The 25,882-nt window shown below is 38.4% G+C and overlaps 1 protein-coding gene and 1 long non-coding RNA gene across 3 annotated transcripts; both read left to right on the top strand.

The window, feature by feature from the left end:
* Positions 1–653: 653 nt before the first annotated feature.
* On the top strand, positions 654–24,934 carry c11h21orf91 (chromosome 11 C21orf91 homolog). Of its 2 annotated transcripts, none has more exons than XM_084730533.1 (5): positions 654–945; positions 3,053–3,186; positions 18,109–18,615; positions 20,079–20,141; positions 21,726–24,934. In XM_084730533.1, exons 2-5 carry the CDS (start codon positions 3,060–3,062, stop codon positions 21,896–21,898), a joined length of 870 nt encoding a protein of 289 aa, XP_084586659.1. In that variant the 5' UTR covers positions 654–945; positions 3,053–3,059; the 3' UTR covers positions 21,899–24,934. The 2 variants fall into 2 exon arrangements, with proteins under 2 accessions (XP_084586659.1, XP_084586658.1); XM_084730532.1 differs by having other exon boundaries at positions 827–945; positions 3,056–3,186.
* Positions 7,852–8,799, top strand: LOC146318565 (uncharacterized). Its single transcript, XR_014771581.1, has 2 exons — positions 7,852–7,944; positions 8,461–8,799. It is a non-coding gene; the product is annotated as an uncharacterized LOC146318565 (long non-coding RNA).
* Positions 24,935–25,882: the final 948 nt, after the last annotated feature.

The raw sequence follows: 25,882 nt of genomic DNA, 5'->3' as shown, positions 1-25,882 counted from the left end.
ATTCAGTCATTATGTACTCACCCTCATGCTGATAGACGGTCGGGTTTAGTTTTTTAGTCTGCAAAACACTGCTGGAGTTTTACAGGATGTGTGATATGATGGCATGTGTGATATGATGGTGTTGGGACAACGGACTTTATCTACTCCTGCGGGTGAGTAGATAATGACTAAATTTTCATTTTTGGGTGAACTATCCCTTTAAATAGACTTTTCAAGTTTCTATACTTGATTTGAATATTTATTCTTATGACAACCTTTTGTTTTTACTCCCTACTTTTAAACACATCTGTACTTTCTTTACAGGATGTCTAATGATATAACAACTCGTGAAGCTATTAGGCTTTTCTTCTTTATCTTTCACGGGAATTCCCCACGTGAGACTTCGTGTGAAGAAGAAAGAAAACCGAAAATGATGCTGACGATGGAAGAGTCGTCTGAAATAAAGGTCTGTAGCCTCATACGATGCAGTCAATGAGGATAAAACGTTGTACTCTCCCTATTTAGCATCTATTGCTTTAATTATATCCCAAACCGCTAATTTTTTTGCCATCTGATGTATGGAAATGTTTTGATGACGCCAGGAAGACTTACCTTGATTCAGCTGCAGGGGTGTTTTCACCGCTTCTGCTGTCTGAAGCGGCTGGTATAGTGGAACTAACGTATTTTCATGAAGAATTGCATGTATTTTTTGTTCAAAGTATTTAAATTTGCTGTTTGCCATTTACTGGGGGGAAACTAGTCAAAAATAAAACTCCTGACGGCTAATTTCACCCCTGACATAAACTAGTGGTTCGTTCCGCTGAGAGGGGAGAGAGGTTCCTGTATCTTCTGTGGATTTGCCGTGACGCGCTCATGTTTGTGTGCTGCTCACTGGGGGGAAGGAGAAGGAGAACAGAGGTGCCCGCACAAAGGAATAGCTGTCCGAAGACACTCTTTCAGACAAAGGTGAGTTTAACAAAAGTGGTGTCCTAATATTCCGGTGACACCTTCGTTTTGTCGGATACCTCGCTGTATAACAACGTCAAATAACGGTCACGAATCAGCCCGAGCGGAGTACTCGGAGGATGCTAGCTTAACTTCTTGTTAGCAAGCATTTGTTTAACGGTTTGTACATAGACACTCGGGGCAGTTCTAACTGCCTCAGTAGAGCCGAACTAACATTCCACAGGTATTTGGGCATTTAAACTGTTGACAGGAACATATATGTGGAATAGTAACGGTTAAATAATTGTGTGAATCCAATGGACTAAAAAGTTCAAATGGAACCCGAGCCCTGTTTTTTCTATCACTGGCTGTTCTTCTGAAACGCTGTATGTCGGCTGATACAGTGAAGATACAGCCAAGTCTGGGCAGTATTATCTGTCTTATCTTGAGTATACTTAAATCTCGTATATGGGGACAATGTAACCTTCCCTCCAGTTGAAGAACTCTTAAGGTGTTTCAAGAAGGAGAGTTTGATAAACAGCAGCAGGGACGCAGATCTCTTAATATGAACTCACTAATCAGAACTACATAAAACTCATGACCTGTAGCACTTTTAACATTGTTTTTGTGGCATGTCACAAGAGAGAGTATCAGTGTGTTTTGTTTCTGATAGCTAATTGTACTTAAAGCATGTTTTTCTAATAATGAATATGTCTGTTTTTTCTTTTGCTTTTCATTTTGTGGCAAAGATTTATCATCTTATAGGTGTCACAGTGAACTTGATATAGGGCTGCAGGAGTTGGTTAAAAACAAGTCGGATTGCGATTATTTTGTCTGAAACTGATTGCGATATGCGATACAGTTAGTGGAAATGATCAGTTTTGCATTACAATTTTTGCTGAAAAAAATGTGATGATGTGATATTCATTGAGGTCTTTACCAAACATGTTTTCTGTCATCCAAGAACAAGATTTTTAAGGCCAGACCATCTATGCAGCTCTAGGATACCTCATTATAATTTTCCTTTTTCAAAGAAATGCAATTTGGTTGTAGATCTGTGATTTGGATAGAGCACTTGGCCATATTGCAGCTTTATTACAGTTGTGATTAATTTTGCAGCCCTAACTTAATTTCCCCAAAAGATAATAGTGATCATTGATCTCAATGAGATAAACCTGGTTAAATAAAGGCTAAATAAAAAATAAATAAAATTAATATGCATTCTAGGTTCAGTAAACAGTTAACTGTTTTCATATTTTGATTTGGTTGGCCAAATGAATGATACAGATACCACAGTATGGTCTCTCGTGATATGATATTGCTACATTGACACCAATATTTCTAAATATATTATGGGGAAACTGTACCAAAGCAGATCTCCCGAAAAGCTTCTGCTTTCTGACAGTTTCAGGCTTTTTGCCAGTTTATTGATGCGATACAGCTGAACAAGTGTGTTTTTCCCACAGCTAGTTACAATATACGACAGTTTAAATATTTGCACTTGGAATGACTTCCACGGCAAAAGAAGTTCTTAAAAGCAGTACTTGGCCCATTGGATCATTTACATAAACCCAAAACAGAGGTGCACTCTGCAGTAATGAGGCTTTTCAGCCTTCTGAATGCTTTGAAGTTAATCCCTAGTTTGTGTACGTCACCTCACATGAACCAAATTCATCATACTTACAGATGTAAATTTGGGTCCAGTCTTGAAACATATGCTCTTTTCCCGTAGAGATAAACTGTTGTTTTTAAGACATGACTGCTAATGCATGGATTGTTGTTTCTGTGCAGGAATGATATCAGGCTGTGTTTAATACCACTGGACCCAATAAAATGTTGACACAGTGATTATCCAGTTTAGTCTGCCGTGTCACCACTTAGCTGTACCATTTTATCAGCTTGTGTGGTAATTTATCGATAACATCACTGACAAAAAACATGGCATGACACTGCTTCTTGTACTGTATTCCATACCCAAAATAGTATGAACCAAAACATATTCCCCCAATGGCACTACCAAAAAATACATTTTTAATAAGTTTATTTGAACGTGTGACCTAATTAGTAAAAATGAGAGTGGTGGTTGTATTTAATCATGAGCTCTCTTTCACTGGTTGTTTTTCCCCAGAAGCACCATGGATGAAGAGGAGCAGTTTGTGAACATTGATCTGAATGATGACAATATCTGCAGCGTCTGCAAACTAGAGACGGAAACAGGGACCTTATCTTTCTGTCATGTCTGCTTTGAGCTCAGTATTGAAGGTAAGAAACAGGGTTGGGGGTGGTTATTGCGTGTTTGCTCAATAGAGTAAAGAGCTACTGAGGTGACGTTTAGGGGAAAGTTGAGCTCTTCACTTACAGCTAATAGATTTGTGTTAGGTAACATTTCAAAGCAACTTGCAGGCTGCAACATGCAGTGCAGACCCTTAAGTATTATTTTTTCACCCCAGCATGACCTCTCCATGCTTTTTAACTACGGAACACACACTCACTGATGTCTGTCTGATGGGATTCAGAATTAAGATTCATCGTTATCTCCAGCAGTTTCACTGGCTGACTTCAAATGAAGGCAGTCATTTGTGGATAGATCAGCACTAGTCTTAGTTGCTTAGAGTCTCCAGCATTTGATCAAACAATAAATCACTTTTGCAGAAACATCTGGATTAACTTTTTAACCATCACTTCCCACCATAGTGAATGTTCTCTTACAGCAAAACTTGTAATACTGCCTCAGAAATAGAGCTGCACAATATGGTTAGAAAAAAAAACTATATACTACAGTTTTAACAGATTAGTGTGAATGATCATATTTGCACCACAGTTTTTCATTTTCACGGAATAAAACTCTTAAAATCATGATGATGTTTGTTGGGGTCTGCACCAAACAAACATGTTTTCTTACCTCTGGAGAGCAAGATTTGTAGGCTACGGCATCTCTGCAGCACTACAGTACTTTACTGTAATGCTGTTTTGTCACACAATTTCCCTTTATCAAAAAAAAAATGTAAATTGCACTTTGTCATATTGTGATTTTGATAATATTTCAATTTATTGTATAGCCCTACTCAGAGCCTTTCAGATTTGTTGGTGTCTTACATGATTGCCTTCCACAAACACATCTTTTATCCTCCCCAGGAACAGCGTATGAGATATACGTGCAGGGTAATGGGCCTGTGAGACCAAAGCCCTCACTAAAGCAGGCCACTGTGATTCTCCCGTTTGATGTGCCACTCTAACTCAAGAGCATGTGTTTGAAGGTTTTTCATCTCTTAATTAATGAGTGGCCTATTTGAAGAAGAATGGTAAATCAGAAGAGGATTAGATATGCCTCTCATTTGGCACCCATCTCATAGATCCACAAAGGCTCTTTTCTGCAATGGAGAGGAGTGTGTGTGTTTATATCTGCACAGCATGATTATGTACGACTTGTAAAACAGCCTCATATAGCTGACTAAGAGCCTCCTGAGTGGTATATCATTCTGTTGACAGTGGGAGAAAATGCATATGCATGAAAGATTTATAGGTCTATTCTGTTATGGTATAAGGAGACTGAGTGCAGTGGTATTGATTAATCATCCTGTTCTTTGTTTGCTGTAAAAGAGTCTTCAGCCACAGACCAGCAGACAAACGTTGTTAGAATAGTACTTGTGTTAAAGTTGTTTTATTGTTTGCATGCTCATTAATCCACATTCAACAGCAGAATGACCCAAATATTGTATAGAATAAGGCTGTACAATATGGTAAAAAAAAAAAAAAAAGTATTATATTGCCATTATTTTGACTGAAGTTGTGATAGAGATATGCAGTAGTAAGAGGAATGGTCAAGATTTGGAGAATGGAGAAGATTTTTAGGATGGAGCATCTATGCAACACTACAGTTCTTTGTTATAATGCTTTCTTTGTCATGCTTTTTTCCTTGTACAAGAAATTGTGATTTGGGTCTGGTTGTGCAATTTGGATTCTGCACTTTTCCATATTGCGGTTTCAGTAATATTGCAATTAATTGTGCAGCCCTAGTATACAAGGACACAGCCTAGGTTTGCTGGCATGTACATAGAGTAATATTAAAAACCTACATGTAGCTGTTATCATAAGACTTTTTCTTATTAAAATGAACAGCCTTGGTAAATAATTGATCTCTAAAATACGGAGCATGTGATACTTTCCCTTATTTACTCATTGTTCCCTAAGCAGCTGGATTATGTTCATACTGTTGCATGTTTTAAAGCTCACATACAGTTTTCAGGGTCACCTTTATTTTTTTGTTTCTTTTGTTTCTCTCAAGCAGCCCTTTTGGACAAATAGGTCATGGAATGTCTGACAGCTTTTTTTTTTTTTTTTTTTTTTTAATATGGATATTTATCTGTTGACATTCCACAGAGGCACGGGTTACTTGTCTGGCTCAGTTGGGCCATCCTTCCTTGCTCCATTTAATGTTTCAGCCTGGATGTTGCATTCAGATAGGAAAAGGTCAGCTTGCAGGCCATTTGTGTCACTGTATCCCTGAAGATTTTCATGGTCTAGGCAAAACTGAAGCACTCATAATACTGGTTCTTAAACTGCCCCAGTGCCATTGTGTGCTTCTGGGGGTCCAGGTTATGATGTCGCCTGTATGTGGCAAAGTATCTGTTACGTAACTGTTGGGTCTGGGGGGAGAAGGGGGGGTTTTGCAGACGAGCACGTGTTTTTGATGCAGCTGAGTGTTTCATTGGTGGGGGGGGGGGGGCTTGCCAAGCTGCATGTGGTTACTTTAGGCATGGCTGCTTGGAAACTAAGGCCAAGCCGTGTGCCCGCTGACTGCTTATGTAGACTTAATAACCACACTGCTCATTCATCCTCTGCCATCCTTCGTTAGAGGAGTAGAGAACAAAAGTCTGATCAGCACACATACGGACGGAGTGTACCAAAAACATGAAGGGGAGAGAATGGTCTTCATCTCCCATTACACACACATACACACACACACACAAACACTCCCTGCCAGTGCTTTTCTGTCCTAAACCGTATCATGCTATCTCAAGGGTGATTTGCTGCTGCTGAATATTCATTGCCTATCTGCTCCATGCCGGGTTTGAATATTTATTAGAAGCAATAGAAGCAGAATTGCTTGTAGGAGAGTATATTGTAAAGTATAAATCACAGTTGTCTCGGACATTAAGGCCCTGTATGTTTACTACTTTCTACATGAACTGAATGAAATGGTCAAATAAAATTATTTGAAATGTTTAGGAAAATGTCATCTCTTCATCGACTGGTATACAAAACTTGGTGTCCTCTAAAGCTCCCCATACCAGTCAGAATTGTAGCCTCCTGAAAATACCAATATTACTCATACTTGTTGACTAATTGGTGAAAGACATTTTTTCAGATGTAAATGTATAATGCATACCAAATATAAAGTGTTTACATGTTATAATTAAATTACCAACTTCACACTAAATGAAACTGTAGAGATGAGACCACTTGACTGGCCAAACATTGTGTGTGATGATAGCTTGCTTGTTGAAAGGAACAAAGGGTTCATGAAGGATATTCAGTTCACTTAATTTGTTGAAGTGAACCAGGTATATTCAGTTCAGTTATTATAAGGAAAGTCCAACCACCCACATACTTGATAGGTTGTTTTTATGTTATTAAATTCACACTGATTCTAAATGTCCATGTGTGATCTTGCATTCCTTTGCATGCAAGAGATACTCCAGTGATTTAGTATTGTACTTCTACAAGGCTGTGGGACTTAAAAGAGACAGATTAAAAATAATGGTGAAAATCAGCAGCAGTAGCAGAAATATCATCTAGTATGGGACAAGCTTCAAAAGCACTGAATCCAATATTTCCTATAGTACAGTTCGATAGCATCGAATTGATAGACCTTTGATGACACCAGGATTATTTTTTCAATCTCACAAAGACATTTTCCAATCATTTCTGCAGTTTGAGCAGTACACCTCATGGCAAGTAAATCAAGGCTTAATAATAATTAATTAATCAAAATTTTATTGAAATTGCAATATGGTCTGCTGCATTTTTCAGTCTGCAGGGGGTGCAGTATTTGATAAAACCCAAATTTTTGTTTGCAAAATTATTGTGGTGCTGCAGAGATGTGCTGGCCCAAACATCAGATTCTACAGAATTTAGAAAACATCTTTGTAGGACTGCAACTAATAATAATTTTCATTATCAATTAATCTGTCAGTCATTTTTATCATTAATCAATTGGTTGTGTGGTCCATAAAATGTCAAATAATGTTAATCAGTGTTTCCCAGAATCCATGATAACATCCTGAAATGTCTTGTTTTGTCCCCAACTCAAAGATATTCAGTTTACTGTCAGAGAGGAGTAAAGAAACCAGAAAATATTCACATTTTAGGAGCTGAAGTCAAAGACTTTGGGCAGTTTTTGTTAAGAAAAAAAGGTCCAAACTGATAGTTGCGAAGTAATTTAGTAGCTGACAACTAATCAGTTAATCAACAAATCTTCTGCAAAAATCAGATGTTTTTTCAGTGAAAATGAGAATAATGATGCCAAAATAATAATTGCAGTTAGATATTCTTTCAGAGAGGGCGGCACGAAGGTCCTGAGTTCGCTCCCCGGCTGGGGCAGGGCCTTTCTGTGCGGAGTTTGCATGTTCTCCCCGTATCTGCGTGGGTTCTCTCCGGGTTCTCCGGCTTCCTCCCACAGAGAGAGCTAGGTTAATTGGTGACTCTAAATTGCCCGTAGGTGTGAGTGTGAGTGGTTGTCTGTCTATGTGTCAGCCCTGCCATGAACTGGCGACTTGTCTGCCTCTCGCCCAATGTCAGCTGGGATAGGCTCCAGCAGCCCCGCGACCCTTCCGGACTAATCCGGTTACAGAATATTCTTTCAGAATCGTTCAGTCCTATCTAAAATTTTGCTTTTAAAATCAATTTGAACTTCTTGTTGTTGGCAGGGTGATGCTCACTTCTAACTGGGGACTGCAATATTATAGCTTTGTCACAGCAGAGAGCAGGCTCATTACAAGTAAAGTGATCATACTTACAGTAAGTGTTCATTTCCACCCACAATGTCCCTGAGCTCAGCCTGGAGGTTTGCGTGAAACAAGCCTGTTCAGACTCGTCTGTACACGTCAGCTGCTGACACACACGGTATTCACAGTTGAAGTTAGACAGTACTGTACATCAACCTAAGCACAAACAACATGTGCTACTAATAAAAGCTATGTGTCATCTTCAGATTTTCATAGATTATGTATGTATGAGTTTGGAGCATGGTGTTTATATTGACAAGGTGCAGAATTGTTTATTACCAAGGCTTCAGCCCACAGTACCATCAGGTGCAGAAGTATGTGAAGTCTGTCTGTGGCAAAAGTGTTGAGTACAGTTTGAAGCAGCGTGAATGTTCAGGAAGTTCAGCCTTTGTTGTAGCTCCAAGTGGTTGTTTCCTGAGGAAACTGCTTTGGCCTGTGTGTGCTGGTTCCATCAGAAAGTACTGAATAGAATTCATGTCTATTTATATATTGCTCAACCTCTGCCTAACTGGGCATTTCTTACTTTCAGACCTTCCTTTTCTTTTCTCTTACTGCACCATCTGAGCTGCCTTCTACACATGGTTACACAGCCTTGAGCGTCAACACAGCACAACAGAGAACAGGAGAACTGCTGCAGCCACACCAAAGCACCAAGAGCCAGTTCAGTCAGTTCCCAGTTATTGTTTATCTTCTGTGGAAGTAATGTAGCTGTTTCAAACTCAAGGAGTTAGTGTATTTCCAAGCAGTTTTTATAATCATGATTTCTTTATCACTGCCCAGAGTAACCAGACAACAAACCCAACCTCTGTCATGCCAGGGATACCAAAGATGATAATATAGTGGTTCTGTAATGTAGCCAGGAGAGCCAGACCTCCCAACAAGCTGAGGCTTGCAGGTACGGTAGTAGCTAACAAATTGCATGGCATAAAAAATCCTTCAGTCAGTATATGCACAATTTGTGCCTTGTTGTTTTTCATTATGTATCAGATATGTCTTTCAAATGAGACAGTAGGTAGGTTTTTTTGCAATCACACATACTCTATAAATGTGCAAAAGCCAAGTTAAAGGAATGGTTCCATCTGTCCATGGAGCCATAAGATATATCCACTTATCCTTTAGAGCAGGGCTTCTTAAAGTTTTGATGACTTGAGTCGGCTTATGATTGATGGACACACTGGAAAACCTATGAGCTTGTTGAAGGAGTTGTAATTGGTCTCATAATGGTATTTAACATTAAAAGTTGCAGATACAGCACATCACTTTATCTATCCAACAAAGTAAGAGTTGGTCCACACTTTGAGAGCCCCTGCATTAGCGGGTCATAGGGGGCTGCCCAGCTGACACAGGGCGAGAGGTGAGGCACACAGACACAAATAAGTGACCACTCCAAATAAGATTTGGCTTGATCTATTTATACTTGCATGAGTAGAAATGCCAACAAAGTTTGTAGGTTAGCAAAACATAGTGCAACTCAGCTGTCACGGTTTTAGCTCTGTCTCTTGTAAGTAGTCAAACCACCATAATGGGCAAATTTGGTATTCATAACAGTTTTACATATTCATCAGACTTCACTGTTAAGATCAGATTGCTCAGTGCAGCATAATTCAAACCAGGCATAGTTTATCTCTTTGAACTGGCCTCACTGGATGTGACAAGCTGTCCTATGTAAATACCTGATAGATCTGACACTAGTGAATAAGTACGGTAACCTCCAGCCTCTCACACAGACATTTTCCATTATTGGTCCTCCGTCCTGCTTTTGCTCCTTGTCAGACAAGACGTCTGCTGAGCTGCCAGGTTCAGCTGAAGCCCAGAACCATTCCTTTATCTGCTTACATAACACAGATGGAATTTTTGCTGAGGCCTGGTAGTATTACCAGCTGGGATTGGAGTGAAAAAAAACAGAAAATTCCTTCGGTGAGAGGCTGGAATGATGCGGTTGCTGCTGATTCTGGTTGCTGCTCTACAGGGGCTATTGTAGCGTGCGCTTATAAACAGCTCATTCATTGTGGGTGAACTCTTCACCCTGGGGTGTAGAGAGGCCTAATTATGTTGCTGCCTGTGGTATCAGTATGTTTAAACGCAGTCGGGTTCCAGAGATTTGCTGAAGCTACTGTATAGTCTGCCTTTCTGAGCCCTGTAACTTAGTACTACAATGCTTTATGAAAAATGGCTTGCTTTCTATGTGACACTATCATTGTTTGAATAAATAGCACCTTTTTCAAAGTTAATCATTTTCATTAGAATATATTTCATTTGAATATAAATTAATTGTCTCATTGGGGCTGATTCTTTATTGTCTGCAACTGTGAAATAATTAGCTCTTTCACCACTGGTTTGTAAAGCTATAAACTAAATTATTCACATTATCTGATACCAATATCAGCAACTACTTTTATAAATACAATTTATCTTCTATGACCATGGAGTAATATACATTGAGGACGGTATGTGACAGCAGCCACTGCAAAGGTAGCCACGTATCTCTGTTACACTATCAATTTACTCAAGGTTTCATTGTATCTACCCTGTAGGACACATCAAGGGAGGACAGGGGAGAAGGATAGGCATTATTAACTAGCTAATACGATTAACACAACATAAAATAGCACAGACTGGCAAATGTCACTTTGTGTTGTTCTTCATACTTGCAGTGCTTCATTGGTCAGCATTGGTTAGTCATGAATTACAACCTCCTCTTTGGGTAGAGTTTTTTTTCTTTAATTGTTTAAATAAAAGTGTTTCCTGAAGGAGACATATCTAAGGTCCTAGTTTTCAAAAAAGAGTAGGTTGAATCCATATTGAATAAATGACCTGTGGTTGAAGCTGGTTGTTTCCCCCCGCCGCCTCCTTCTCAGACTCAAAGCTGGAGGGACAGACCACAGGGACACTGAACAGTGACAAGCAACTTAAGTAACTGTAAGTTGATCAGCTTATAATTAACAGTTCATAACTGTCAATTGTCTGTCAATGTAAAGCTAAGCCTGAATTATCCTGAAAACAAAAGCCCACTGCTCTGAAAGAACACACTCTGGAGTTCAGTGACCTTCAGTACCTGTCTTGCTGCTTGTCAGACTGTTAACTTTTTGCTCAATTTTACCATAATAATTTTTTACTCTAAACGTGAAACATCCAGTTCTGAATGTTGTTGGAGGAGCGAGTGTTTCAGCTGAGCATGTTTCCTTAATCTCTGAAGACATATTGTGGTCATTTTATGATTTAATGCAATAAATACATTACATATTTCTCCTTTGACTTTAATGAATAGGCAAGTTCTTGTTTTTGGTTTATGTCCGACTGAAATCTGTTTCATTATTCTGGCTTGTTGATGGAATGATTTCTAGCAGTGGACCAACACACTTTACAGTAAATTGTGACTGTTCGTACAAATTATTTTTGTAGGCTTTTTTGCCATTGTCAGTATTAAGAGAGCCTTGGTATCATAGCCTAGAACTCTGATCCAAGGTGTCTTTCATTGTTTGCTATAAAATCAGGTTTTATAACTTGTGAATGTGTGCTCACAACAGTGGCTTCATTACTTTGGAGATATGGTTTAAAAAAACAGTTTACAGTACTCTACCTGGAAAATAAAAAGTGTAATTGATTGTACTGTGCAGAGTTGTTCAAAGCATCTGAAAGTGGCTGCTCGTATGGGTTTTTATTACATTTTTCAAGGTTAAGAGAACTAATGAACAATTATATACTTAAGTTTTGAAACACTGTAAATCATTTTTGACAGTTATTCACAAGTGGGTGGATGTTTTACTTACATTCCATAAAAGATGACTGACATTTTAATTTCAAGTATTAATTATGCTATGTCAGGCTTTGCCTGGTTTATTATAATTACATTTTGAGATCAATCAGATTTTGTTACACTGTTCTGAGTCTGTCATTATGTAATGTTTGACTCTTGTTGTCTTGTTTTCACTAAGTGGGCATCTCCCTTTCAAATCATTTTATACATTAAATGAGACACTGGAAAATGGGATCATATAGATAACAAAGAGAAAGCTGTGTAAGTACAGGATTTATATCAAATACACACATCATCATAGATACGTGTTGTCAGCAGAATTTTCACACAGTGTTTAGTGTTTAAGGATTCTCATTTTGCCCTGCAGTATAGCTGCTTATTACAATTACTATTATATTAAACATATTTGATGTTCTAGGACAAGAACTGGGACTGCTGACATCACTGGTGTGAGAAATAATTTACAAATGTGGTCTCAGGAGTTTATGGGCTATTGTCTGTGTCTCTTCCTCCACCCAAATGTTCATTTTGTCATTCATTTACATTTTCAGTGCATACTAGCAAGTCATATTTGAGCAAGGCAAATTGGATGTCTGTTCCTGTTTTCATTTCTGTGGCAACAAGTAGCTATTAAATGTAGTAATTCAGTATATTTGATTAGGTTTGATGTACTTCTCCTGTGTCAAGTATCTGTAGATTTAGTTTATTTTCATTTCACATTAATGTAAGACTGACTTTGGGAAGGGAAACTCGTCTATTAGTTAGTAAAACAGCAGAATAGGATGGCAGTTCGGTTGGTTTTTAAGGGGACAGCAGTGGCTGCAAGCAGTACTTCCTATAAGCATCACTTTAGCATTCTTGACAAAGTTGTGTGAAGAACAGACGTAATAGGCCTATATACTGACTGAGGTGTTACTCTTTCATGTGTATGACCATCTTTTAAAACAAATTATGTTGACAGGATATCTGTTTTAAACACCAATTTCTTGTAAAGACAACTTTCTTGAAATATTTTTGTTCTGTCATGTTCTTGCATGTCTTTTGTAGGGCTTGCTGTTTGCCTGCAGCATTAGGAAGCAAACAGTCCATACCAAATGCGGGATAGTCAGCAGCATTAATGGATCTTGTATGCCTCAGTACATAGGAAGGTTTTAGACCATTACACAACTGTGTGTGACGGGATCTATTCTTAGCTTCTCTATGTTTGTGTTCTGACCCCTAGAAAGACTTTACAATGGATTAGTCTTGTGAGGAAACCACAATATACTATATGTAAGGTACGTGAATCATGTGTGAGAATATTGCCTACTGAATGGCCAATGAATCTCCAGACACTTTACTAATAGCTACAGGAGCTTTCTGCCTGTCAAACAGCCATGTTATAATCCGATCAGTCTCAGTCTTTAGACCACCACAAAAACACACTGACTACCACTTGCCTAGCAGAAAAATCATTGGCCCACAACCAGGCCAGTGCACCACCAGCCAAAGACCTCACTCCAGCTAAGCAGCTTAGCACTACTGTCTTTCATGGTTACACACATAAGCGGAGGCACACACATAGACTATTCACTGGAGGTGAATCTACTTTGTTTAGCTGTGACAGCTAGAGACGTTAACCAATGGCCTTGTTTTTTTCCTGGTCTTTTTGTGATACAGGAGTCAAAGTTAGTTTATCAGTCAGTGAAGCAACAAAGCACAGGCTTTCGGCCTGATAGAGAAATCATGTACAACATGCTAAACAACACCTGGGGCTGTTCGTAGTTTTCAGTTGCTCCTGAAAGCAAAAATAAATGATTATAACACATCAATAGAGTCAGGATTCAGAGGCTCGATCAAATCAGAAATCAAATGCCCCATGTTAATTTCTAGGGATATTACTGATTAATCATTAATTGATGTATCACCATTGAAAATGTTATAGATAACAAAATGTATTTGATATTTTAGAAATGGCAGTAATTGCACTTTATTTGACATTGGTTTGTCTGGTGGAGCCATTTGTTGAATAAGGAAGCTTAAAATTAAACTTCAAATGAGAAAAACACAAGAAAAAAATGACTTGAGAGAATTTTTAAAAACGTTTTTTGTATCTTGTTGATCATAAATTATAAATATATTTTTAGCATTTTCAGCTATTGGTTAAGGCAGTGGTTCCTAAACTTTCTCTGGCAAACCCCACCCCACAATTATTATCAATCCTTAACAATAATTTGGGAACCAACTGATAAAAATGACTCAAGTTGAAGAATCAATACTCCTATAGTGAAAGAAAAAAAACAATAATTTACAAAAGAGAGAGAGAAAATAAGTGTAGGGTATGTTTCACATGAGCTGTGCCCTTTTATGATGTGTAATAGCCAAATCACAAAAATCACAAGTTTTCAGTCACAAAGGAAATCCAAGCATTCTGAAACCAAACATTTTAGAAACTAGTGGAGCATCTCCAAAGCTCTGAGGAAGAATGATGCCTGATGATGATGATGATAATTCTTGATCGTAAAGTAACCACTTGGTTTTGTGGCTGCTTGTTGCCATAATGGACAACACTGCCTCTTTCAGTTCCAAATGTCAAAGTTTCAGTACTAACAACTGAGTTCAAAGCTTTTCTGCATGTTTTCAGTGGATAATACAGACACTGTAGAGTTGTACATTCAAGTGCAGAGAACAAAGTAACACACTTTTGTCTTGCCCTGAGGGACCCTCTCCTGATTTCTGTTTTGCTCTGAACAGTATGTGTGTATGCTGAGCTAGGACATTTGATCCTTGAAAGACTTCAGAGGAGGTGAATGGTTGAGAGCTGGTCGTGGGACAAGTGGGACAGAGGTCGTCAGTGGTAAGGTGTCAAACAGCATGGCACGACTCAGAAGAAATGTGTTGTCAGCAGCTGCACAGGACAGCTCTGACACCAACATAGAACTGACATGAACAACAGCAAACTCAGTGATATATGAACTAAAACCACCTGTTATCTACCGCAGAACTTCCACAGCAGTACATGCAGAGTAGCTGCCGTTACACAGCTGCACAAACCACACTTATCAAACTTCAACACAACAAGTTATACCACCTGCTTTAGCCTGGAAGACATCTGAAGACTTCTGAAAGTTTCCTTTCTGTTTTCAGTAAATGACTGCCATGTATCATCAGGTAATCTTTGAGACTGCAGCAAAGAAACAAATCTAACATTTCCAATTTTCCCATATTGTGTAGGACCTGTCCACTACAGCAGTCATTCCCAAAGATTGGGTTGTGACCCACAGGTGGGTCACAGTAGACTTTTTTTTAGATCCCCAAATAAATAAGACTGTAGAATAAATTCTGCAAAATCTAAGATTCATACTTGCAGTAGTCCTTTTATAAAGCATTTACAATGTATGTATTGTTTTACTGATGAGAGGAAAAAATAGGAGTCTGTTGATTCTGCCAAAATGGAATTATTTTGTCTCATTTATGAAGAAGGATAAAATGTCTTGCACTGTCAAAACAAAAAACTTTAAAATTTTTCAATTTTAAAATTCAAGGCAAGTTACTTCAATAGATATTTGAGTTTTGAGCTCAACTCAAACTCCTAAGTTTTTAAAAAGTTTCATCAACTAGTAATGTTTTGTTGTTATATAAACTTGAATCCACGAGTTTCAGAAACCCTCAAAAATGTATGTGGTGTATGTTGTGATGGTTTGTCATTTTTTAAAAAGTGGGTCCCCTCAAAAAACACTGCACTACAGGATGTCAGTTACTGACACTGTTGGAATTGACTGGTACAACCCTCTGTTAAAGGAAACTGAAACCTCAAGTGTGTGTGTGTGTGTGTGTGTGTGTGTGTGCTCTTTATAAAGGCCCCGCAGACCACAACAGACATATGAGCTCAGTCTGTGTGTGTAGCTTTTGTTCTGTGGTCATGTGGTAGCACTGACCTGTGGTTGTTGTGCTCATCTGTATGTTGGTAAAACACTGACAGAGACGTGCCAGGTAAACCTCCCCGAGCGAGTTCTTTAAATCTGTACGGACAACAGTGACTCATCCCCTCACCTCGCACTCCAACACGTACGCCTGTCTGCTGAGAAATGTAGGCCGCAAGAAGAAGGCCATCACACAAACGCCTGTGCAGCCAGCAACACACTGTCACTTAGACACACAAACACACAGACAGTTTTCACTGTCGTTCGCTTTCACCTTCAGCTTCTCTTTGTTTATCAAGCTCTGGCCCATTTTACTCAGAGGTTATTTTAACATTGGTCCACTAGGTGTGTGTTCATTTCCTCTGTGCGTGCTAAAATGGCTACACTGTGACCTGTTTTGACAGGATCCAGGAAACATTAGTTTTCTTACTATGAGGTACTTCCAAGGAATGTGGTCTAAGCTATAGAACATCAGCCCACGTTTTGAAGTTGTTTTTTCCGTTCCCTTGAAGATGAGAAAGGTGCCATTGTTTTGTTTCTGGGACCAAGGTTCATCCTCTATTGAAACTGGCTCTCATATGGATACTGTTTTCATTCAGTATGAACAATAAGATAACGAGGAGACTTTTTAAAATGTATCTGCATCTTTCTTGCTGTTTGACAGGAAGAGTTATTATAGTTATGTATTTTTCATTAGTTCTTTACTCTTATTTCGGTTGTAATATTTATTTTCAATTCAGTGTACTTTCAGTTACTTTTTACTTTAAGTTTACTTTTCTATCATAATACGAGGGTATTTGTCATAGGCAAGATTTAAGATCTTCTGAATTAGGCCTGTATCTAATAATTGTTTTCATTATCGATCAATCTGATGATTATTTTCACAAGGCCAAAGTGACGTCTTCAAATGACTTTTTACCAACCAACAGTCCAAAACCCAAAGGCTCTTCATTTATCATCATAAATATAAAGGAAAGCAGCTCACAATTCAGAATGTGGAATCAGAAAATGTTTCACATGTTTGCTTGAAAAATTACTGAAAAAAGTCTGATAATGATGAACACTATGTGCACTTTCACAGACTCTTAATCCTCAGCCTTGACCATATTTTCAGACCTCCCTCTTACAAATTGTATTTCTTTTGTCAACATTTTATATTCCATGCGGTGCCTTGTGGACAAAAAGTGAAGAAAATAGAGCAGAAAGAACTCACTTCTTATTTTGCTGTCTAAGAGAGGTTAGCACATTATTGTGTATTTCTGAACCATTTTAAAAGAATGAGTCTGGCAGATACTGTTCTTGTCTGCTGAAGTGGAACAGCGTCCAAACGATGAGGCACAATTTTAATTTCCTTTTGATTAGCTAATTGATTAATCGACTAATCGTTGTAGCTCCGTTTAGAATAGATATTACAATACAAACACTTGGTGAAGGCAACTGACTCACAGTCATGTACACAGTCCAGTCTTAGTAAAAAAAATATGCACCAATTTTATGTAGATGAAAACTACATCTCAGATATCTAAAAAGACATCTCCTGCTACATGCTACAATGACTTCTAACACCAGCAGCTCAGTTTTTGTTGTTGTTGTTGGTTTGTTTTTTAAACAAACATTGTCATATACCATATATTTTGGTGAAATGTCAGGAAGGTTTGACAAAATAGATACCACCCAAGTCTAGAAAACAGTCTCAGTTTCTTACTGCCTCTATATAACCTACAGAAGCAAACCAGACCATCAGCAAAAAGATCAGCTATTTCTGTATGGTTATTCTTAATGGCTGCCATGGGGTCAGATTGTCTATATTGACCATATCAGATGAAACAAACCGTGTATTTATTTTCCCAGGCAAGGTTACAATGAGTATGTTCATTAGTTAAAAAGAAGCAGGAGGAAATTTTATTTAGATTATTTTATTTTTTATGTTATATTTTGTGGTTGTAGTGGTGAAAACACCACCGCTTTTGTCTGCAGGGGCTTCCAAAATCAACACAATTTAAGTTCTTTTTAGTAGCTTTGATTATAATAGCCTCGTTGTCAGGTAGAGGTATATTTAAAAATGGATTAATTAATGTTAATGAAATGCTGCCTTGTGCACGCTCTGTGCACCTTCCTCCCTTCTGTTTCTCACTAAAAATGTTCCAAATATGCTTTATGTGTTTGCATTGAGACTGGGTTAATCTATTATCCCTGCTCTCTCACCGCTCTGCTGGCTAATCCACTGCACACTAAGCAGCTTTCACAGAGAGATCATGATGGGTCAATCTGCCAGTTTTAGCTTGCTTTCATACTAGTTTACTTCTATTTGCTGTGGCAGGTTCAACAGGTCAGTATCTCACTCACTACCTGCTGAGAACTACCGTTTTACTTCTTATCAACTATTTCTTGTGCTTTTTTATGGGTTGATGGAGTTCACTGTTTTTTTGCAATCATAACTTCGACAATGTAGTTTGTGTGGCTGCAGGTTTTAGTTGTCCTTGATCTTTTACTCATAGCTTTCTGTCTGTGAATGCAGGTGTCTCCTCTGCTACGTTGTTGCACTCAAAGTCCCTGCGCGGCCACAGAGACTGCTTTGAGAAGTGCCATCTCATCGCCAACCAGAAGCTGTCACGTTCCAAGGTCTCCCGAAGTGCCTACGAGGGCATGAAGCTGGCCCTCAGCCAGAAGCTGAACCGCATCATCCAGTATGCCCAGAACAAAGACTCTGTCTCCTCCAACGGCCCCAGCAGACGTGGGGCCAAGCTTCTATGTTACAGCCAGCAGACTGACCGCAAGCTGCTTCCACAGTCAGACGCCCAGGTGCCCCGGTACACACCCTGCTGGGACAGGAGCAAAGCGACAGGGCTGCCTGATTACACCATGGGGATGTTGGAGTGCCACACGGCGGAGGAGCTGGGGCTCCTGCAGGAGCCACAGTCTGACGTTTGGCCCAGTGATGGCAGGAAAGGTCTGCACAGCCGAAGCCCATCGTCAGGAGGAGGACAGCTGCAGCACACAAACCAGGGCCACAGCAAAGATGAATGTGAGCATGTTTAAGTTGCAGTAACTTTAGTTTTGTCAGTTTCTAATTGAAACATTTTTTTCTTCTTTTGATGGAAGAATAGCTTCGACAATATGTTAACAGAAATGGACTGCTGCACTCCTCTGCCTCTCTTCTATCCTAACCTGTTCATTGTGATCTCTGAGGTTTTGAAAACCTATGAGCTCTTGTTCGTTAAAAGGCAGCAGACAAAACCGTAACAGTCCTTCATCTTTGCCTTTGCTGTGATCTCTCCAGAGAAAAGTTAATTTTCTTATAACCTTGAGTTACTGTATGCCCTTGGCTTTCTCATACCTCATCACAACTAAAGCTGCTCATGACTACAAATTCTATGCTTTTAAATGAAAGATGACAGGCTGTGTACCTGTGGCATTTTCACAGGTACATGGTTTACACTCATCATCAACACAACTCATCATCAACCTACCAACAGTCACTGCAACCAAATTCACAATCTAGTTGTTCTCATTAACATAATTTCTGTTTTTGTTCTCAGACAACAGAACGAATATGAAATTTGATCCCAGCTCAATAAATACCATGTTCAGCAGTCATTATGAAGCTACTGGGCTGCAGATAAAATCATGATTTTACAATCACATTTTTGTGAGAAAAAATTAACCGAAATAGAGGTTAATGACAGCAGCTGTGCTGGGTAAGATTGGTTATATTGTTGTTTAAAATGAGCGATGACAGAGAAGATTAGCAGCAACAAATTCATGTTCAAGTACAGCTTCAAAGCATCTGTTACCACATTTGAATGAGCTGCTGCATTTAAGTTTGCAAAACAACTCCAAAACTATGTTATCAGTGTGTCTGTGGAACAGCAGGCACTTCAGAAACATTTCCAGTGGACATGGAAAACACAATGGAGTTTGGTGGCCAAAATACGTTTTTGCTACTTCAAATGTAAGCTTATTTAAAAACAATACAGAAAAGGCTATTATTGTCCACTCTTTCAGTGGATTGTGATGTGATGTTCCATGAAGACATTGTTTTCGATCAAAAATGATCTTGACTTCTTGGCTAGATGAGGAGACTGGTGGCATACACTGCAGTAAATGACATCCTTGGATGATTAACATTCTAGCCACTTTAACTCCTGCTTCTCTTCACTCCAAAATTTTGCCGTTTCATTTTTTCATAATCCATCTTTTGTGTTTCTGGTTCTTCTGTAAGCTTGGTAAAGCCATACTTAGCCCCAGCATATTGGTACCTAGTCGACAACAAGTACTGTTAGCTGTTGATGAATCATGTTTGTGGAACTGAAATGTTGTTTTGGCAAATGCTCACAGTATGAGGATCAAACTTTGTGGCCATACCTACATAACTGGTGGCCACAGAGCAACTTTTTGTGGCCATGGGCTGTTGGGTCATGGTTAATGTTGAACCATGACTGTGTACATTCAGAATGACTAATGAAAACTCTTTGTTTTTCCTTTTAGTGACTAAAATGAGTGTGGATGAGCTCCATCAGCTGAATGCCCAGCTACTAATGCAGATTCAAAGTAAGTGTTTTTACTGGCATGTGCTGTTAATTTGTACAATACAGCATACTGAACGCAAACTTTAATATAAAGTGTAGTTCGAATCATCAGTATTTTACTATTTTTGTCATCTTCAATCAGTAATAAAGCCCCATATTGGATTCTTGGTGTCCTGAGGAAATGGCAGCATCAGTAAAATGTATTTTAATTTACAACATACCCTGTCTGTGTGTCACAACATGAGACAAAGCGGGGGCTGATGTAGACTGCAGGGCTTCTCTAGTCAACACATCATCTCCTTCCATGTGACCAGCTGTGTTGAACTGGGCACTGTGTGGTGCTCGCTCATGCATTCCCCGCCTGTCTGTTCACTCCATTCTTCATCACTTAGACCTATTGTTTGCTACATGCAGTCACAGCAAAGCCACACGCATTTCATCTCAAGCAAGTTTTAGTTTTACCTCAGTAAGGTCAAGATCCACTAGGCCAGAGGACAGCTGATGAAGCAGGGTCAATATAGAACATCATAGTGAGAGTTTGGAACTTTTTTTTTTTTAAATTGACACCCCAGTCATCTTTAAACACTCTTGATATTTTCTTCTTCAGTGCTTAAATGAGCCAAATTGTCACTCTAGCCAATGTCAAAAGGGAAATGAGATGAACGGATGAAAGATCTGATGAAGTTAGGTCCTGTGGGTGCAGTCGGTTTTACATATTTTGATTACTTTATGCAGAAGAAATAGAGAGGTTATTGCTCATCCTAAATCATTTAGGATCACATTTTTGCTGTTGATTGTGATTTCCATTTGTCTATGAGCCATGTCAACCCGACAGATACTAGATTTTGGGTGGCGATGACGATATTGGGCAGTAAAAACTATGAAACTGCTTTTCAGACGTAACAGGATCACAGTGTCTACAGGTTAACGACATTGTTGATGTCCAGTCAAGTGGTTATATACCAGTTTATTCTGATACAGCCTACATTCAACTTTATTTTCATTTTCTACATTAAAATGCTGACAAACTGCACTGGGTTTATCTGTCACTGGTTTTAAGTGTCTCACTCTGCTAATAATAACATCTGGGTCAGGGCCGTCAGGGCATTCACGCTGGGACAGAGCGGCTGCTGTCTGTTGGAGCTGCAGCTTGACTAGTGACTGACGTCTGCATAATTTCTTAGAGGAAACAGTTAACTGGGATTATGCATAAATAAAGTATTGATAAATAGTTTAACCGACTAGTATTTCTGGTACAGACTAGTGAGGGTGGTGATGTTTAATGGAATAGTCGACTAACTGTGCACATCCCTAATTGGCAGACAGTTGATCTGGACATCCCTACCATGTTATGTTGGAAATGTTTCCATGTCTATATAAGTGTTTCTCAACTCTATAACACTGACATCCTGGACTGTAGTTGTTAGATTTTTTCCTTTTTTTGTGGGAGTATGTTAAGCAGATGCATTTTCTGTCATGTTGTCTTTGCTCTCTGTTCCTTCAGTAATCTGCACTATTGATTTTCTTTATCTCTTGTGTGTCTGTGTAAATGTTGCCTTGTGTGTGCGAGTGAAACCACTGATCCTGCCTTTCTCTCCGTCCACAGAGGTCTTTGAGGAGCTGACCGTGGCCGTGCAGGAAAAAGACTCGCTGGCATCAGAGCTGCACGTGCGTCACATTGCCATTGAGCAGCTCTTTAAGAACTGTGCCAAGCTGCCCTGGCTGCACATTAGCAGGGCTGGGGTCAAGGCCAGCAGCAGTAGCAGCCCTGTGGAGTGAGGTGTGAGGTGCTGGGAGGAAAAACACTTCAGCAACACACTGGCTGCAGCCAGGCTGAGAAAGCCTTTATGTATACTGAGTGACTTTTTACAACACTATGGTGACCGAGCATTAGAGCAGCATTAAGGGCTGGACTGACGTGGCCTCTGTTCCCATGGTTGCAGTGATGATGCAAGGATTAATGGTGGTTTGCAGTTTAAAACAAATTGCTGGTCTGGCATGTGACCTGAATTTCACCCAACTCATGTACCCAGGATGCATGTTAATGCCCAGTGAGATGGGGCTCCGAGTTTCCCACCCTCAGCACACAATGATGACATGTTCTTGTTGGACATGATCCTTTAAGAATATCTTTTTAAGACTAACCTTAATGCAAACTGAAAAAAAAAAACAGTTTGTTTGCATAATTTTATGTAAATGATTGTTGTTGTTTTTTTCTTCTTTTTTATTTAGTTTGCGCTCAACCATTTCAGTTTATATTGTTTTCATTTTCTGTATCTACATTTTCTATGTTTTTTCCCATTATGTCTGACATGGATATTTAAATATGGGATTTTATCACTGCTTAATACTCCTCCATATTATATCTGATGGTCCTCTGTTAACATATTTTATAACATGGCTTGGGTGAATACTTGATGCAGATTAGTTGGACGATGTCTTGTCATTTTCATACCATCAGGCACTGCCAGCAGTAGTGTTTGATCTCTGTTCTAATGTAAAACATTAACAAGGTTGAAGCGTTTTCCTGCAGCTGCAATATAATGGCTTGAAATATGAGTTTTAGAGTTGCCTACAAACTGCCCTCATTAGACATGATGCTGTGTGAAAACTGTTGTCCTCTGAGATGTTTGCGATTTTGCAGATCAGATAGATTCACTGTAAGAAAAAAAAGTTGAGAAAACTCGATTTCAAGACAAGTCTGCACTAAATTTTTGAGTTGTGAATCAAGCTTTTAAGCTTTGAAATCAAGTGAAAAAACATCAAATCCAACCTATAATCTTTTGTTGAGATGTTCTTCTCAGACAAACTTGAATCTTTGAGTTTTTCGAAACAAAACATTTGTATTTCAGAAACTGTTGAAACTTGATATGACAAGTTGGATTCACAGCTCACTGTGAAACATTTTCCTGGTGTTTCTAAAACTCAAAGATTCAATTTTTTATGCAGAAGAAAGTATAAAGTATCTCAACAAAAGACTTTATATCAGCTTAACTATTTTTAGTTTATTTCAAAACTTAAAGGTTTGAGTTTGGCTTTAAAAAAATTTGGTGAAGACTGTTTTCAATGTTTTTATTGTACAGTGTCCAACAGTTGCAGCCTACATCTGCTGGGAAAATTACAAATAATACACATACCCATCAAAGCTTTGGTCATACATACCAAAGCTTTTCACTAACAGAAATAACAGGTTTGACGAATTGTGACGTAAACATTGATATCGAATAGATCAAATCTAATCTGGAAAAGGGCTTGGGCTAGTGCAAGACAACCCCCAGAGGTGCCCTAAAGCATCATTGCAACAAAGACAAATCAGAGTGTGCAGGTTAACAAGACTCTACCAGTTGTGCAGGTTTTTGTTTGTGGGGGTGATGACTATTCTGGAAAATGTCCATGAGCTAATACTTTGTAACAGCAGGGTGGCAAGTGGAAATATCACTGAATATACCCTCTTAAAGTTAATATACTCACTTACAGTGATAGGTGTTTTGTTTTTAATTTAATGTTTGGGTTTCTAGTGACTATTATCTTGAGATGTAGTACAGAGCTGTGTGTTGTATAGCTGTCAAGCACAAGTCGTATGTATGGCTATACACTGAGCGCTATAAAAACAGGAAATACTGAAAAAGTAATCCAGCTGCCAAACCAAAGTGTGTATTTGTTCTGTCTGAACTGCAAGCATTTGACTTAGATTCCGTAAACAGAGGAAAGATGCAATACCAAACTTAAAACTTTAAACTTACGTGGCTTAGAGATTTCTTCTGTTGGGTTCACTGTGTGTATAAACCAGAGATTTTTACTCTAAAAATGTTCAAATGAATAGTTTGCAAGTACACATGGTGTATGTGTTATGATTAGTTTTATTTATCGTTATATTTTTCTTTGATGCACAGTGTTAAATTGTTGCCCTCTGTCCTGTACTGGTGTGTGAGAGCTAAGTTGATGTCACAGCAATACAATACAAGCAGGATAGTTTAGTCTACTGGGCCTCTGGAGGTCCCCTTTTTTTTTTTTTTTTTTTTAATGAAAAGGATGTAGAGGATGGTATTATCAGTGTTTTAAGCCTGTAGTTAAGCTTAATTATTCAAGAGCCCTATGCAAAGAAAGAGACAAATAAATCAGAAGCCTTATAAAGTAGAAAATATTTCAAAGAATATTAGTTATCTGAGTTTTCCTCAGACAAGGTCACAGAGCTACTTGTGTAGAATAAGCTGGGGAAAGACAAGGTTATAATCAGATAGATGTTTAGAAAAACTCAGCATTGATAGTGTATCTCTTTTGCTCTCTTTGTAAGAGATTAAATGTATTTGACCCCTTTTAGGGTTTAAAGTTAAAGATTTTAGCTCCATTTTAAACTTTTATCTTGGGTTTTATTTGGATAACTGTGTTCAGTGTGGCTGATTGTGTGAGAGTGTTCAGATTACTGGTCCTTAATGCAAATTTTGAGTCCTTCAATCTTCAGTTGTGTGTTTTTTTTATTTGTGTTTTTAATTATGAATGCTGTGTTGTTTTTTTGTATACTGTGGAAACATGCCTGGAGCTATGCCTCTGCTCAGCAGAAAGTCCAGGCTGCTGGTTTTGGTTGTCTCATTATTTACTGGAGATGTAAACATACCTGTTACACTTCCACCTCTTCCTTTAGACTTGACTCTTTGCTCATTTGTTTTCTAATGCTGCATTTGTGTTGTGTGATGTTTTACATTCTATTTATTATGTGTGTTCATGGATGTTACACAAGCTATGTGATTTGTGCTTAAGTGACAGTTTGTATCATTTTGTAAAATATTTCAATAAAATGAAATTATTTTTACTAAATATGCTGGTGTTTTCCCGATTGTCATCACTGCTGCAGGGTCGAGAAAGGTTGGCAAGAAAACAGTGGTTATCAGTGGTGTGGGGGGATTATTGATATTCACATTGATAGAAAGGAATGTGATGAAGTGGCTTTTCCCCCAGACCAGGTGGGTGACAAAATAAAAACAGAAAAGCCACAGCTCCTCAGAATGAACTGCAACAACTTAAGGTTAAAAACATTTTTATAATATAAAACAAGCTCAATGCATTTTAACATGTATTGAGAGACTGTGCCTGTTGCATTGTATGGTAGATGGAGGTTTGGTGCCCCCTTGTGGACAAAAATTTGAACTACAAATGATCCTGGTGTTTGTAATGAGTGTTCTTTCCGGGAAATATTCTCACGAGGTTTTGTGGTAAACTACACAAGGAGAACCGGAAGACTTTATTTACTATTATAAATGACAGAAAATAAGCTACTACTGTGAAATGTTTGATATCTTTGCTAAATTATTGATTGATTAAATACATGGCAGCTAATTTATATATAATTGAGTAAACAGTTGCTGTTGCTGTTCTAACTGTTGCAGCTCTAGTTTTAATGTTATATTATTTTAGTGAACTCTTGCCCCAATCACCCCCCTCCATTTAGAGTAATAAGACATTATTAGCCACAATTTGTGTAACATGTCTTATAGACTATTTTTAATGTTCACCTAAATTTATTTTTCCACCTATTCATCATGATACAGTATAATTTTTGTTGTCCCCAGTTTTTCAGTATGTCAGTTATATATAGTTACAAAATACAACTGTATACATACAGCTATATACAGCTATACAAGACTAATTGATAATATTGCTTTAACAAATCATCAGGTTAAAAAGTAAAGTTTTGAGGCAGCAGAGTTGCTTCCCATTGTAACCAGCAGTTAAAATGTATTTATTACATGAGTGGCATATCATCTT

The sequence above is a fragment of the Lutjanus erythropterus genome, chromosome 11 (assembly GCF_056507025.1).
Source record: "Lutjanus erythropterus isolate fLutEry1 chromosome 11, fLutEry1.hap2, whole genome shotgun sequence".
In the NCBI taxonomy this organism is placed as follows: domain Eukaryota; kingdom Metazoa; phylum Chordata; class Actinopteri; order Lutjaniformes; family Lutjanidae; genus Lutjanus; species Lutjanus erythropterus.
This window is presented reverse-complemented; position numbering and strand designations above follow the sequence as displayed.

Coding starts and splice junctions, on each gene's coding strand:
- c11h21orf91 (XM_084730533.1), top strand. CDS start 3,060: ATGGATGAAGAGGAGCAGTTTGTGAACATTGATCTGAATGATGACAAT. Junction 3,187..18,108: donor CTTTGAGCTCAGTATTGAAG/GTAAGAAACAGG, acceptor CTGTGAATGCAG/GTGTCTCCTCTGCTACGTTG. Junction 18,616..20,078: donor GGGCCACAGCAAAGATGAAT/GTGAGCATGTTT, acceptor TTTTCCTTTTAG/TGACTAAAATGAGTGTGGAT.